Below are 16,368 nucleotides of genomic sequence, written 5' to 3' on the forward strand. Positions count from 1 at the left end.
TACAACAGAATGGCAAAAAAAAAAACCAACTCAAAGGAGTAAAAAGCTAAGTTTGAAGTCAAAGTCCAAACCTCAACCTGATTGATGCTGTGACAGGACTACAGAGGGCAGACCATAATTGCCTGCAAAGTAAATGAACTGAAGTAATTTTAATCAAAAGAGGCGGCCTGAAAACCAAAATTCCCTCAGAAGCAGGTGCGTGACTGACAGAGTCATACAGGAAGTGACATGCTAGACATTAAGAAATTACAGATGATGTCATTGTATTTTGGGAGTTTTTTTGTGCAGGGAAAAACTTTCCCCTATATAGTTTGATCTTGATTTCAACCTATCATTTTTGTTTTGGAAAAAGCTAGTTTTATCTTTGGTCACTCGTGCTGAGCGTCAACCTATTGGAAATAAAAATGTTCTGGTATCTTGATGTATTCTTCTGTGGCACTATTGTGTAAAAAAAAAAAAAAAAAAAATTGCTTTTTTTAAGAAATGATATTAAAAGGTCAGAATGTGGTTGAGAAATTGTGATCCTAAATTGATATTTAAAATTCTGTTTAATTTATAAAATCTGTATTGAATTAAATCACATTGTTTTTGTCTTATCATCCTCATTTCGCTCCTCTTATAGGTCAGGGAGCTTCCCTTGGATGAGCTGCTGGCTTTGTATGGATATCCAGTATCCAATCCACAGAAGGAAACATGTCCTATAACAACCACTCTGCCAGATATGACCCTGGATACGGTGAGATTCAACAAAAAGCATTTATCAACTAGTTTAGTTATTGAGATTTTATACAACTTTCTCCACAAATGTCTTGGTCGTTACTTTGACTATATGTCTGATTTCTGAGTTTTTTATTAAGTCAATCAAATGAACGAAAAGCACAAAAATGATCCACGTTACATGTTTCCGATGATGTCTAAACATGTAACGTGATTTGCACTTCCTCATTCATATTGTGTTTTATTTCAATGACGATTTCAAATAAAGACAAGATTTAGGATTGTTTTTTCTGAGTCCTACGGTCATTTTGGTTGTTTTCCCTTCTCTGCTGAGCAGGATGAGAAAACTAAGGATCTGTTTCACGGCGAGAAAGAAGACCAAGCTTCAGCCTATGATCTCAGCTCCTCGAACACCCCAGATCTGCTGCGCTGCCTCCAGGGTAACACACATGCCATTAATTGCCATTAAAGATTGTGTTTGTTGTTGTTTTTTGTTCATCTTTATTAAAATAAAAGCACTTTAATAATTTTTCAGTTGAACAATATTGTGTAGCACTGAAATAAAAAAGTTTATTTAAAAGATTAGTATTCCCTAAGGCAAAGAGAAACTTTTCACACCACAGCATTATTTAGAAGATTATGCATTTGTAGAAACTAAGGTTTAAGAACAGTCTTAGCGTTTATCTTTTGAGATACTATGTGTCAGTGAACTAAACAACCAGTTTTGACATTTGTATTTTGGAGGTTTTGTTTCAAAACACTTTTCACCTGTAGGCAATTATTTGGCTTTTATTGAATTTGACTCAGTTTGTAAATGGGAAAATTATCTATATACATTTGCACCTAAAATTATTCACCCCTTCTCCTCATCAGCTTTATTGGTCCAATATAAACTTTAGCAACAGTATACATTAAACAAGTCAAAGAAGGTTAATTTAAATAGCTGAACATAGATAATGTGATAAGTGATTTTATTTCGGGGGCCAAACTGGGAGGTTTAATAGAAAAGAGGCTTTTCCATTCATGACTGCTGAGTTATAAGAACCACCGAAGGTTTTTGTTTTCGTTGGTCAGGCTTTATGGCTGTCCAACGCGAATCACTCGAAGCTTTGCTCATGAACCTAGTGGCCAGGGGAACTGATGAATTTGGAGTACTTTCTGAATCGATGTTGAGTTGAGAAAAAATTAATTGCAATGCATTGATGAATCGCTATTTTTACCCACCCCTAAACATACCTGATGACTCCTAGACCACTCCTCAAGATTCAGGGAAACGATATTCTGGGGTTTGAAGCTGCAGGTGCTGTTTTCAAATCCCACCAGAGGTTTTCTACAGAGCTCATTTCAGGTGACTGTGATGGCAACTGTTTTATCTTGGAGGACGTCCTCTGAAATCCAGCTTTGGGGGATTTTGAGAGATGCTTGTGATTCCCAAAATGTTTGATAGTCAGTGGTCAGCCTCCTCACTGATGGCCTGACTTTTTCTCTCATGCTATTTGATTGAATCATCTTGCCTTTCAGTGCTACAGAGAGCAAAAGCTAACCCAGAGCATCACTGAGCCACTGCCATGTTTTAATTTGAGCATGCTGGGGTTTTTTTCAGTGTTTGCTTCATTCTTTGTGCTCCAGACATACCGCTGGTCCAAATACCTGAAAGGTTCTTTATATTTTAATACTATTATTTTATTTACCTTCTATTAACCAGGGAGTCAAATTGAGAATGAAATCTATTTTACACAGGAGATTTGGCCAAAGTAGCAGCTACAAAAATACCAATGTAAAACAGATAAGTGATCACAAACAATACAATCGCACCATGAAATGGGAATGAGACATTAGAGTTGAAATTACAATTGAGTCTCAACAAAAGACACCCTCAGCGCTTTTAGCCCGATTTTTTTTTTTTTTTTTTTTTTTTCCCCGATCTCCCTCTTCTGAGAGGCGTCGATTATCGTTGTGTCTCAAGATAATCTTAAGAGATATTCCTGCCGTGTGGGGCGTGTTAAGAACGGTCAGGTCCGCTCGGTGGAACGTTGGGACCTCTCCGACCTCAAATCGGGGATATTTAACTTGTTGGATTGTCTTTCCCCATTCAACAGGCAGACAGCCTGTTGAATGTGACGTGTAGCCAATCAGAAAGGGAGGCCAGGAATTCCCAGAGATGGGGAAAAAAACTTGCCTCCATATCATAGTGCAGCAAACGTAAAGCCCCCGGTCATGTTGTCTCTGCTTGTTTGACCAACGCCTTTTTTTTTTTTTTTTTTTGTTATGGTTTTTCTCTCTTAAAATCAGTCCACAGACTATCACCATTATTCTTCCTGGTCATCCATGTTTATTTACTTTGAACTCACGTTTGCTCTTGAGAGGATTCCCGTCTGACGTCTGAATGATCTTAAGCTAAATCTGTTTGTGCTCGCCACTCCACACACAGGCAAACAGGCAAACCTGTTTTATCTAGGATTTTTTTTTATCGTTACGTGTGGTGAAAATCGACCCACTATTTTAATATCCTGCCGTGTGAACCAGCCTTTAACTATTTTTTGTAGATTATTCCATGAACAGGGTGCAGGATGGGAGAATGTTGTTTTACCAAAGTCTGTAGAAACCTAGGGAACATTTAAAAGCAACCAATTAGAAGCATGCAAATAGTTGCTAACGCTGTTGGACAGAATGGTGCTGAGATAATGTGAGAGTTTACTCATCAAAGCATTATAGTTCTTAGATGAACATAAACCAACAAAGTTGCCAAAGACAGTGAATGATGTTCAATAGAGTGGCGAGGGTAAATCCAATAAAGTGTTATCCGATAAAAAGTGTTTTGGCTGCAAGTTAACCTGAGTTTCAAGGATCTTTGCCTATACTGGAATTTTGGAGGTTGGGGTGGTAGTTTAAATCAGAAAGTTCACAAACTTTATGTATGGGAGGAAGATTAGCAGCTTTCCCAACTGCAGGTGCTGTATTGTTTTAGATACTTAAATAGAACTATGTGCAACATGTTCTCTAATGATAACTGCAGCCATATTTAAAAGGGAAAACTCCAGGTTGTATGGGCCTGCAGATTTTTTTCTGATCCATTTTGTTTAGGGCGTTGTGAACTTGAGTGACTGAAATGGGTTTCAAATCATTCTAAACCTGTATCAGTTCCTGGGAAGGGAGAACGTGTGTTAAATTCTCAGGAAAGAGACCCCACACTGAAAGTGTTTGTTAAACTGGTTCACGACAGCGGCTTCATTCTCCCATCCATTTGAGCTTTTTCAGAGAGTCTCGGTACTGCAGAGATAAAAAACTTTTTTTAAGGATTATTTACATTATCTGTAACTGGCCTTAAATCAATCTCAGCTTCAGACTTTTTTTGCCACCAGTGTATTTTTATTTCATAAGGTTTTAAATAGAATCCAATCAGCAGGAGATTTTGAAAATCTATCTTGTGTCTAATATTTCTTTCCTAAATAAATTAACTCTAGTAGACTTCCTGAAAGCCAGGGATCGTCCCAACACTCCCCCTTAATTTTCTTCATAGGAGCATGCTTATTGGAGACGGGGAGAAAGGTTGAGTCATATAAATGATGTAGAAAGGCATGCTGTTCATAATATTTGAATTATCTTTTTTCTTCTAGCATCCAGATGACGCTGCCACTGGTCCGTTAATTTTATCCTGTATCTTCAGGATCAATCAGGGCTTCTATAATGTTGTCGCCATTTCCTTTTTTTTGCAAGGCATCGATCTCTAATCCGTGGACAGTTTACTTAACTTAGCCGTATTTCCAACATACAAGGAAGCTTTACCATCAAAAGTCCAAGTATACATATTGCTGGTCCATAGCACCTGATGTTCCTAATGAAAGCGTTTCCTGGTTCTGCCTGAGACCACAGCTGCTTTGCAAAGGCTTACTCGTATGAAGATGCGCTGTGTTTCGACGTACTGGCCTGATCCTCTTTGCGCTGTTTTTGTCTCTTTCAGATGGAGACAAAGCCACACGTGTCAGCTCATCAGATGAGGACACTGATGATTCATCTATTCCATCCAATGAAGAGCATAAGGTTAGCTGCTGAGAATCACGTTGAGTCCTCGCCCAGCCTTGTTTGTCACACTTGCAGTTGTTTTTAAATCTTTCTATCATTGCCTTGACTGTAGATATGGGCAACCTTATGCTAGTAGCTTTTTCCTGGCGTGAAGGTCAGCCCATATCTGCCATAGTTGACTGGCAAGCTGTCTTGTCCTTCCTGTTTTGACGAATAGAAGAGAGGCATTGATCTCTTTCTCACTTCCTATTTATACCCCAGGGAAATGGCGGCAGTATTATTTGAACCATTGGTTTTGTAAAATAAACAATTCTTCAAGATTTTCCTCACTGAATAGTGTTACTGAATTAAAAGGTTAGTTTTTTTTCAAAAGAGGAACAACGATCAGAATATCTCATTGTCCTCAGCTTCTCTTTGAAGAAAAACAATATTTTTCTAGGGCTGCCAACTATGCTTTATTTATTTTTTGTTAATCTGTTGATCATTTTCTTTTACTTTTCATTATTTTCTGTATGAGTTTCAATTTCGTCTTTTTATCCCACAAATAAAATGGAAACGAGGTTTTGCTCTTTAAAGTATGGGTTGTTATGAGCACCACCTTCATTATTAGTAAGAAATTAAAAGTAAGCTCTAATTATTCATGCATTTACAAATAAACAACATTGAATATCCACCATGTCAAATATGATGAGACTCAACTGGCAATAAACAAAAATAGGTCTCAGTTCTGTCGGGAGAGCAGCTCCAAGGGCAGAAAATCTTTCTGTTACACATTTTAGTTCAAATGAAATACCAGAGACTGTAACTTTAAATGACTAATATTTCTAAAGTGTATGTACTGAATTCATTAGGCATTTTATTAATTATCAGCACAATTAAATGTGATTAAAAAGCTGCGAAGTAAAATGAATTTGGGCTTCTGCATAAAGTTTGTACATAAAAGCTGGAGACTTTTTTTGGGGGGGCTGACTTTACCCCCGATTATCAGTCAGTAAGTCTGCTGCAGTCTGCACTGGCTGCCGTCAGTCAGCAGGGCAAGTTAGTTAGTTGGTGTGAGATTTGACTGGATACTGCAGCCAATGACTGGTATCAAACTCCTCACTGAGTTAGAGGCACAGACACACACACATATACATACTTACTGCAGGACAGGGACTCGGTGCTCACAGGGCAGTTTTAGGGATCGTTTTTGGATTTATTTATTTTTTTGAGCATATAAAAAAAATCATAAAAATTATGTGTCGAATGAAACTATTGATGTCAAGGGATTTTTAAAGCCAACATCATCAACACGGGTGAAGCGCAGCAACCCTAACCTGTTATATTGCTCTTGATCACATAATTTGACCTAATCTTTAGCCGTGCTTCCATTAAGCCAGTTTGAAGTATCACATTAGAAAAAGGTGATATAATCGCCAATATTTGAAATAACTTCCTCAATTGAAGTAACAAAAAGTTGTTACGCTCGCTTGAGGTGATTTATTTTATTTTTTATTATGTTTTTGTCTTTTAACATGCAATACGGGAGATGGCAGCACATTTGCCAAACAGGTTTTGATGGAGCGAACATTTACGCCATGATGGATCGGCTGTTTCCGCTGTTGCCGTCTTCCCGGATATTCCCGTAACGCGTGTAAAAAGGCATTTCTTTCTCCGACAGCATTTAACGCCACCAGTACCAGCGACACATTCCTGAAAACCTTTTTTTCTCAGATGCCCGTTCCATGCTAGATTCTACTTTCTGTTTATTACAACCATGCATAACGTACACTTCTGACAAAATTGTGCTTTATGTGGCCTGGTTAAGACTAATGGATTGAAACACGACTAATTTGCATTTTCTTTATCTTTGTTTTTGTTTTTTTGCAACGTTTTAAAAGTTTGCTCAAAATTTGCATGAGGATCAGATGGAAGCATAGCTATTGTCATAGTTTCACAATACTCCTGCACTAGGTCTTTATCAGGCAGATTTCAGCATGATAGATAGACATTAGAAAATCCTGAAAAGCACTTTTTATTTAGAGAAATTCATAGATTTTCGTTTAACAGTTGCAACTGTAGCCAACACCTTATACAGTTAGCCCTGACAAATTTAGGTTTAAAACTAATCTTTGATTTTACCAATGTGTTTCTTCTGAGTAGAAGTGAGAAGAACCTTTTTTTTGTTGTTTTTTTTTCCTTTTTTTTTCTCAAGAACATTTTTAAGTGGCCCAGCCAGTCTCGACATGAATCTCATTGAAAAGCTGTGGAGGGAGTTAAATATTCGGGAGATGGCAATGAGACCTTCCAACCTCAGACTTGGAATTTATCACTAAAATGAAATGATCAAAATATCAGTGAAAACATTTATTTTGTATTATTTAGTTGTCCTCACTTCTATTGTGTATTGTATACAAATATTACTTTTATACTCCTATAATATGTATGGTCAGTATAGATTTTTTAAAATATTAGCATGAACAATTATTCATCCCTGAAATTAGAGCTTAATTTATCCGTGTGAAATTACTGTCCAGTAACATGATATATTCTGCTACAGTGAAAGTAGTGTCACCATGGTACTAAACCCTTCATTGGTCTTGAATTAAACTTAATGTGAATTCTGCGTCTTATCAGACTCTTGGAGTGTCATGTAAGCTTTACTTTAGAGTTTAGTACTACCAGAGTTTCGTCTTAAATCGGATGCTTGGATTTCAACCGTTTTTCTCTGCAGGAGATCATGGTCGGCTCCATGTATCAAGCAAAAATCCCACCGCTGAATCCACACGTATCCGAGGAGAGAGGTAAGGGATGATAATTCGTGGTACAAGTTAGTGGAGTAGATGCTGTAGACTTTATAAAAAGAAATACTTCATGAGGGGGCGCCACTGTGGCACAGGGGTAGTGCGTTAAACCGATGACGCATCGGTCCCGGGTTCAATTCCCAGCCTGTGGAGCTTTGCCGCATGCCTTTCCCAGAGATGGCCCTAGCCAGCAGTTTTTATGCCGCCGGGCGCTCTCAGTGCTGTCAGGCCAGCAGAAGACTGCACTCTGCTGAAAGAGTACCTTTTTGACTGCTTCATATAGGGTGTGGTGGGTTTTGGTATAATCCCAAAATAGTGTATAAAGTAGTAGGATATTAGTTATTGTATTAAAAAAGTTAAAGAAAAAAAACTTGCCCTCAGTGCGCCCCTATGAATCCACGGCGCCCTCAGCAGTTGCCCGTACCGCCTGTAGTCAGGACAGGCTCTGGTCTTCCCCTCTCTCTCTCTCTCTCTCTCAACCCCATTTCCTGTCAGCCTACTTTCAAATAAAAAGGGCACAAGAACAAAAATACTTCATGAAAATAGTTTCAGCTGTTTAATGTATCTGTAGAGATTCTGAAATGTGTTAACTCAGTACAAAAGTAGTGACTGCTCATACTTTTCTGTCATCATCATCATCATCTCTTTCTTTTTCTTCATTTTCCTCTGCCCTTCCTGTCTTGTATCCCACTTTTTCCTGATTCCTTTCCTCCAGCCTACAGCAATGACGACCAGTTGCTGTGGAGGCCCGGCCTTCTGCCTGTGCAGGAAGTGGAGGAATTTTTGCTGAATGCACAGAGACTTTGTGGCCAGGAGGGGGCGGTATGGACCCAAGGGGCCACTGTCCAAGACAATGAACAGGTACATCAATCAGTGTAGCGTTAGATCCTATCCTCATCGACATTCACTACTCTGGTGACTGTATGAAGAAGCACAATACTTCCTGTTTGCTATATAACCATAAAGAACAGAGGAATGTTTAGCATCAGTCTTTATATGTTTTTTTTGTTTTGTTTGTTGTTTTTGCAACAACTCCAACATTTTCTAAAGATTCTTCAGATTCTTCTGGTCTAGTTCAGCTATATTTCTCCCTCATGATTAAACTACCTACATTTCCATTTGGCGCTCACAGAGAAGACAAGCTTCCCGTTGAAGGTTTTAATTCCTGCGTTCTCTTTCGCTCGACCTTTCAGGCACTGTATGAACTGGTAAAATGCAACTTCAATGCAGAAGAGGCGCTGAGACGACTACGTTTCAATGTGAAAGTATTTAGTGGTAAGACTCTTCCTCTTCTCCTGGTTGATTGTTCAACTGATTTTACCGGTCCTGTTTTTGGCACCTCTTAGTCCGATTTTCAGAAACCCAATTTAGATGTGCTGTTGAACATGTGGATATAATCCTTTGTCTAAAAGTTTTGCTAAGGAAGAACGGGGCTCATGTAAAAGATAAATGCGCATTACTTTAAAGTCTACAACCCGCTCTACTCCAATTGAATATACACTTGAAATCAGGTAAATGACTTTATTGTCCTTAAACAATAAAGTCTAGCCAGACTGTATTCTTAGGGTACTGTCCATCTGAAATGCCGACCAGTGCCCAAGCCTCAGCTTTCCAGATGATGTCTTCAGATTTTTATCCAAAATTTCCACCATGGACACTGACTCTCCTCCCAGCTTCGCAAGCATCTTCACAAAGCCTTTTGCTTTTGTTCTGGGGGTTGACTCAGACATTTAGCACCACAACTCATCTCTGCAAACAGAACCTTCATCCTTTTCTGAACAGTATGATTGCTGGACGTTCTCATCCTGTTTATGCTTCCATATTTTATTTATTTGTTTTTTGTTTTTTTTTTAAGAGGAAGGCGGCAGCTTCAGATATCTGGAGATGAACCAGACGTCTGGAGGTCCACATTTCTCATCTTGATATATCTTGGCTGATTTAACCTCTTTTTTCATGACATTACATGAGGAGGCGATGTGTTTGAAGTGTTGTAAATGAACTTATTAGAAGCTTACAAAGCCATGACAGCATGAGCTGGGCTTTCTGCTTCAACATATCTTCAACATCTCAGTCTAAAGAAAACAAAACTCTCAAAAAGAGTGGTCTCATCATTCTGGTATTTTGCCAGTAGAAACATTTTTGGTAATCTTAAGTGAAGTGCCTAATTTCCACTGTACTTGAGCTGTTCAGCCATGTTTCTGTGGCCTATATGCAGTAGAAGCATGTTTTAGTAATCCCAGAAGCTTGGCTTCATGTCTGTTCTGTGGAGGAGACCGGTGGAGGAGCTCTAGCTGAGGACTGTGCGGGTAGATTTTCAGCACGCGGTGAGGGATCTTTCTTGTAATCCATTACATGAACCTCTGTGTGTCTACCGCGCTTAGAGGAGCTGTGTTCTTGGAGCGAGGAGGAGTGTAGGAACTTTGAGAACGGCTATCGTGTTTACGGGAAGAACTTCCATCTCATTCAGGCTAATAAGGCGAGTAATTACATTTCCAAGCACTCGTCATCAACATCCCCTTAAATATGCGCTCTGGTGCGACCTGTTGGTGTCTCTGTCCTCACAGGTACGAACGCGCTCCGTCGGCGAGTGTGTGGCGTACTACTACATGTGGAAGAAGTCTGAGCGGCACGTGTTCTTCACCCAGCAGGCCACCAGGATGAGCCGGAAGAAGTACAGCATGCAGTCGGGGAACATGTGAGTAGTTCTGCAGAAATGCTTTGGGGTAAATGGAAGATGTTAGTAGTAATTAAAAGATGGCAATTTGTACTATCTGAAAAGAATGACTTTCAATTAAATCTTTTAGATTTGTTTTGTTTTTATTCTGCTAAGCAGTTTGTGTTGTTATTACTGTCTAAAGTGTTAAATAAAGTGAGATTGACTGGGTGTATTATAGTGTCTAGCTCAGCGGCAGTTTGCTTCTTTTGACTCTCTGCCATTTTCAAATTAAACGGGGAGAGCAGCAGAGCTACAATTAACGCCTGAAACCAAGGAAACTAGCTAGGAACGAGCGCGCACATTGGTGTCAGGTCGACAAGACTGGCATGTGGGACAGCCAATAGAAAAGCTGATTCCCCCCGCCATAAGATCGTCCATTATACCTTTAAAGAAAACAAAAACAAATATTAAAAAATCAGTTAACTAAACAAATAAGATATTACCTCAGTGCAGATATAGAGTATATAATCTCTCTTGAATGTCTCCCCTGCTGTTCATCGTTCTTGTCCCTTCTCCTCTGCCCTCAGTTTCATTGCTGTGTGTGTGAGAGAGTAAGGACCTTTCTTTGGTCCTCCCTTTGTTTGTCACGCCCCACTCGCAGGTAATGACAAAAATGGGAGACAGACGAGCGGATCCATGGAAACAATAATTTATTTTATCCAAAATATGCTCTGGGAGAACTGCTCAGCCAGTCAGAGAGAAGCGTGGACCAATGCTGCTTGCTCCGGTCTGGTCCGGAGGCCAAACAAAGCAGGGCCGGTGACTGACGGGATGTCAGTATCTATCAGCCCATCTACCTGCTTCCTGAAAAGAGCAAAACAAGCAAATAGTGGACTGGAGACACCTACTGGACAGGAGGGGGTCGTCACCCTGAGCTAGGGTGGGTTTAGGACTGTGGTGTCTGTTAGGCTTAGGTTGGGCTTGGCTTTAGGTGTATACTGGTAAAGGTTAGGGCATAGATTAAAAATGAAGGGAGGTCTATGGAAGTCAAGGCACGGAGCTCACTTTTTATCTTAAACAAGGAGGTGTGTGTGTTTTCATGTGGCTTGACTCGTGATTGGCAGCTAGCTTGGAGAAAGAGGTACCATTCCCTGTGGCAAGACAGCATATCCCCCGCAAGAGGAAACGGTAGAAGGAATCATTCAGGGCAGTCGGTGCTTCGTTCAGGTTCGTACCGACCGGGACGCGCGTTGACCTCCTCCTCAACTGCACTGAGAGGCAAACGAGTCAGTTAATGAAGTGGTTCGGTTCAGTTTATTCACTCGACTGTGTCATTCTTTTGAAAAAATCACTCAGGAACGACACAACACCGCTAACCTGAATGAGTTATCCCGGTTCTGTCAGGAGGAATGGACCAAAATACCAGCAGACTATTGAGAGCTTTCCAAAACCGTTGCACTTTTAAATATTATTTCAAGTATTAGTATTTCTAGTCTCTTGTTCTGAGAATAATCTCTTCTGAGTTCCTGCTTTAAAGCTCCTTCACATCTGTCTATCAGGGGCGTACCTGTTCTCATAAATCAGTGCGTGGGTCATACGTTGCTTTTAGGATTATGGTTCAGTAGATCAGAAAATTAAGCAAATGTACGTTTTGCTTCTCACAAAAGTAGGAAGAGAAAGACATCAGCTTCCTGTTCTCACGGCCTAGTTCAATCTAAAAGATTCCTGTTGGGAAAACAGAACAAAACGTGAGAAGCTTTTTTTCTATTATTACGGTTTGACTTTATCGAAAAAGATTGGTAGTAAAGACCTGAATAACTTATCTGAATCCTGAAGAGATTAAACACAAGGTGTCACTTGTTTTGACCTCTGCGGCGTTTGCCGGTCGTTAGTGGCACAATCGATGATAATTAAGCCTTATATCAAGGACATGAGATAGTTAAACCGTTTCCTCTAATCCACGCATTTGGCATAACCCTACCTGCTGCTTTCCACTGGAGCCCGTTACCTCTGAGTCCATTTAACCACGAGTGAACTGGGCACCGCGACAGTTTCAGTACCACATCGAATCTGTGTCAGCAGAGTAGAGTTTCACATCTTTAGTGATTGTGTCTTTTGTGTTTCAGTGAGGACGGAGAGCAGGACGGGGAGGCGGGAGATCTCGAGGGAAGCAACAGCACTTTGGGGTTGCTGTCACAGATCTCCATGGGCTCCAAACCGATGGAGTCCCCGTTTCCTGCAAACACAAGTCTGGATCTGAGCAAACAAGGTAGGAATCAGTAAAAGTTCAAGTAATCGGCTGTTGAGCTGAATTTACGCTGCTGTAAAATTAGTCTTTCTTACAGATTGTCATGAAAACATGCAAGTCACAGGGATGCATTGGTTACAGTTTTTAACTATTAATGTGATGACATGCTGAAAAAAACTGCAGGGAAAATGAACATATTTTCTTAGCTATTTTGTAAAAAGTTAGAATTTAATTTCCACTAAAGTTGGAAGTGTTCTTTAAAGGAGTCATACATGCTGTTGCTAGGATTTTATTGTGCAGAATTGTTCTGTTTTTTATTTTTGCCATCAAGATCACATCGTTTTTGCTTCATCTTCATTATGTTTTGTCATGTCTCCCCACCTTTGTTTTCTCCCATCCTTTCTGTCACGTGTCCCGTTCTGTTGGTGCATGCACGAATGCATGTCTCTGTTTGGTGGGTGTGCATGCCTGTCTGCGCACGGTTCACGTCGGCGTTGGGCTGCAGAAGAGGAAGGCCGCCCCAGGCGCAGACGAACTCCCCGCTTTCTCTTAAACCCATGACCTCCGTCCACACACGCCACAGAAAGCAGGCTGGGCCTGCAGGTAAAGAAAACGGGGTAAAGGAATGTGGTCACTGAAAGTCAATGACTTGGTCGTTGGAGGCGATTCCAATCTTATCTTTATGAGATAGATTGTCACGAGAAAATGACAATATTTTCATCAGTGTTACCTTGATACATACATTGTTATCAGATGGTAATAACACCCTTCACCATCACTCGTTTAGTTGCATCACAGACTTTTTCCAACACTGAGGGGAAGAACGCTTCAAGGATTTGTCGAAAGATCTGCAAATGATTGTATTTCTTAAAGTTGGTTAATCCAGTGTTTCATTAGTTTCCCGTGGGTTAATATTGTGTTGAAGCTTTAAGCTTGGCCTTTGTTCTATTATCAGTCAGGTTGAACCACTTTTAGATCTTTTTTTCATCATAAATGTACAAAAGTGTGTGAAGTTATGTTTTTTTTTCCTAGGCTATAATCTGTGTATTATTTTTTTTTAATTATCCAAACTCAAATTGGTTTTGAATAATTAAGATGTGTAAAAATGAAAAGGTATGAATACACGAGAGGCTCGGTATGCCTTTCATACCATAAGGACAAATGCTTATTGATCTAATCTTTTCACAGAAAATATTTTTAATCTTAGATGAGCTTGTGCTCAGAGCTCCGTCTGCACACTGTTGGTTCTCGGTGAACTTTTTTTTTTTTCCAAGATTGCTCGTTGCTCATTATTTCCCTGGGTCCTTGAGTTTCTTCACACTGATGACCTGCCTGACTATTTGCCTTTCTTTTAACTGATTAGAAATTATCTGACAAAGTCCAGCAAAAACAGTTTTAGTAAACTAAAAGTAACTTTAATTCCACACATTGAAAAAAATTTGGCCTTCATGTTTGTGTCACTTGAATTAAGGCTCAATATAAATTAGATTAGACTGTTTGTTGCACACCAAATCAAGTTTTTTAATCCCACTCAGGACTTCCATTTGTCACTGGTAACACGGGGTCCAGTCATTTCTTGAAGAACATTTGCACTTTATTATTTTACTTTTTTATTATTATTTACGTTAGATGGAATATATTGGAATTTATGGAATTAACTTTCTTCTCAATTAAACTATTTAAATAATAATAATAATAATAATAATAATATTATTATTATTATTATTATTATTATTATTATTATTATTATTATTATTATTATTATTATATGAAAACACTGAGTGCCTGTTGGTCCGGGCTGCTTCGTTGATCACCTGTATCTCTCTCTCTCTGCTCAGACGGTGAGCTGGTGATGAGTCTATCCGAGCTGTGCGCCGACGAATGTCCTCAGCAGCTTTTCGACTGTCCGTTCTCTTTCCCATCCATGGACGAGCTCGGACGCCCCGACTCGGCCCGTCCCTCGGCTCCGGTCCAGCCCCAGTCTCCACCCTCCGATCAGTGCTCCGAGTGGGCCTGTGGAAACCCGCCACACCACCGTGACGACGACGACCACGGCTTTCTGAACTCCTGCTTCTACCAGCTGCACATGCACGGCCGGCCTTTTGTCTCTGACGACCCTGGCTGCGGCGCGGCGGGCGGTGGGACTCACGCCTCCCACAAGCTGCAGGTGGAACTGGGCGTTCCTTCCACCTCGGCTTCCTCGTCCGCTGTCCTCTCATCAAGCTTCCAGGCGTTTGGCAGCCTGCTGCACCCCTAGCCCTATTAACGTTCTCGCTCTCATGCGGAGTGTAGGGAACGTGGCAAATTATCATCTCGGATGAGGCGATAGTGTCGTTAGGTCTGCAATGAGATATTTAACTGGTCATCTAAGTCTTTACGTCAGGAAAAGATGGACCTTTTGCTCCGGAGGAGACCGTGCCATCAACGGCGTCCGTCCATTGTTAACTGCTGAGTGCCAGGAATCGATGGTGTGTAGATCTGAGAATTACAAACCTACAAGAGCACAGTGTATGGGATGCGTGCAGCAGGCCAGTTTTTTCTAAATCACATCCATTATCTCACAACCCGTAACTTATTCCGTTTTTTTTTTTGTTTGTTTTACTATTAGAAAGGCAAGGTTTGACAGGTACATAACAAAAGAGCCAGCACCTTTATTATCTTCTCTTCTATCCCTTTTATGGCTGCTGTTATTTCCGATGTTTATTTGAGGTTCCCCTTCGTTCTCACGGCTGCCTCCTTTCCTTCCTTTCTGCCCGTTTTCCTCTTAAGGTTCTCGGGCAGAAATCTTTCGGATTTACATTTAAACCTGAACTGAAACTGAAGTTTATACAGAGATTTGTTTTAAACACGAAGCCATATAGGAGCACATGGAGCACAACAATGAATTCTGACTTTAACTAAGTTGAATAATGTTTTACTTGACATGCACCAGTCTATCGGCCAGAGAACAGAGCCAAGTTGTCCCTTTTTTACTTGTATTTATTAAATGCATCAGTTGACAACGTGCACTTCGATGCTATATCCTGAGGTTAACGAAAGTCGGATAAGGGTTAGGGACGCGGGTCACCGACTTCCCCGTCTCCTTGTTCAGTTTGTCAGCTGCTGCAGGATCGCGGTGCACCTTAGAGGGTCATGAGAGCCGTTCACTGGCTCCTGTTTACATCCAGCGAGAGAAGCACCTTGTCGCAGCTTGTTGCTCTAAGGCCATGAACAAATGTCGTGGACTGAAACTAAAGTCACTTCTCTTCTCGGTTTCCATGGGGGGTCACACCTTTGAGCCGAGGAATGGCCCATCCTTTACCCCCAGCCCAAACTACTTATTGTTTCCAACGGGGCTCTATTCATTTTTGGCCAGATACTCTGATGTTTTATTTCCTAAAAAATAAAAGCAACTGAGTTATGCACATTTGCTGAGCGACATCTGGAGTGTTTTTGTCTCCTATCACAATACGTTTCAGGTGTGTGAGTGCTCCGTGATCTTAGTTGGATAATTTAGTAATACAGTCCATGTTTTAAATCCCTGCAGATGGTTTGCTTTTTGATTTAAAAAAAAAAAAAAAAAAAGCTTGAATGAAACAGTTATTTTAAATAAACAACAAAGCAGCAGCAGCACTCAGGAAAGTAGAGTAAAAATGAATATTGTTGTTCATGTGTGAGTGGGGCAAGCAATGTCTGTACACGTTATTTGCTTATTTATGTAATAATGGTAATAAGAGTTGAATTGAGCTTTTAGTCATGTCGGTATTGTTTGTATTTACATGTCGCTGCATTTTTAAGAAGTTCCACAGATGAACTGAGTTCAATCCACTTTCATGCTTCCGTCTGTCTTCGCTCATTTCTTGTTTCTGGTTCTAACTGTTCGTGTGATCCCTGTTCAAATCGGAGTCGGTCTCTTTATTTTTTGTCTTTTTAAACACAGATGGTTGGAAGCAGAAAAAATG

At 40.3% G+C, this 16,368-nt stretch overlaps 1 protein-coding gene across 1 annotated transcript in view; it reads left to right on the forward strand.

Moving 5' to 3' along the window:
* LOC118560738 (mesoderm induction early response protein 2-like) overlaps positions 1–15,991 on the forward strand; it is a 19,252-nt gene extending 3,261 nt beyond the window's left edge. Inside the window, exons 2-11 of the mRNA XM_036132134.1 lie at positions 623–736; positions 1,055–1,157; positions 4,679–4,758; positions 7,454–7,523; positions 8,239–8,384; positions 8,717–8,798; positions 9,905–9,999; positions 10,088–10,218; positions 12,306–12,448; positions 14,266–15,991. Coding sequence (XP_035988027.1) covers positions 623–736; positions 1,055–1,157; positions 4,679–4,758; positions 7,454–7,523; positions 8,239–8,384; positions 8,717–8,798; positions 9,905–9,999; positions 10,088–10,218; positions 12,306–12,448; positions 14,266–14,684 — 1,383 coding nt within the window. The 3' untranslated portion in view covers positions 14,685–15,991. The remainder of the gene's footprint in view (positions 1–622; positions 737–1,054; positions 1,158–4,678; positions 4,759–7,453; positions 7,524–8,238; positions 8,385–8,716; positions 8,799–9,904; positions 10,000–10,087; positions 10,219–12,305; positions 12,449–14,265) is intronic.
* Positions 15,992–16,368: the final 377 nt, after the last annotated feature.

The sequence above is a fragment of the Fundulus heteroclitus genome, unplaced genomic scaffold (genome assembly GCF_011125445.2).
Source record: "Fundulus heteroclitus isolate FHET01 unplaced genomic scaffold, MU-UCD_Fhet_4.1 scaffold_473, whole genome shotgun sequence".
In the NCBI taxonomy this organism is placed as follows: Eukaryota; Metazoa; Chordata; class Actinopteri; order Cyprinodontiformes; family Fundulidae; genus Fundulus; species Fundulus heteroclitus.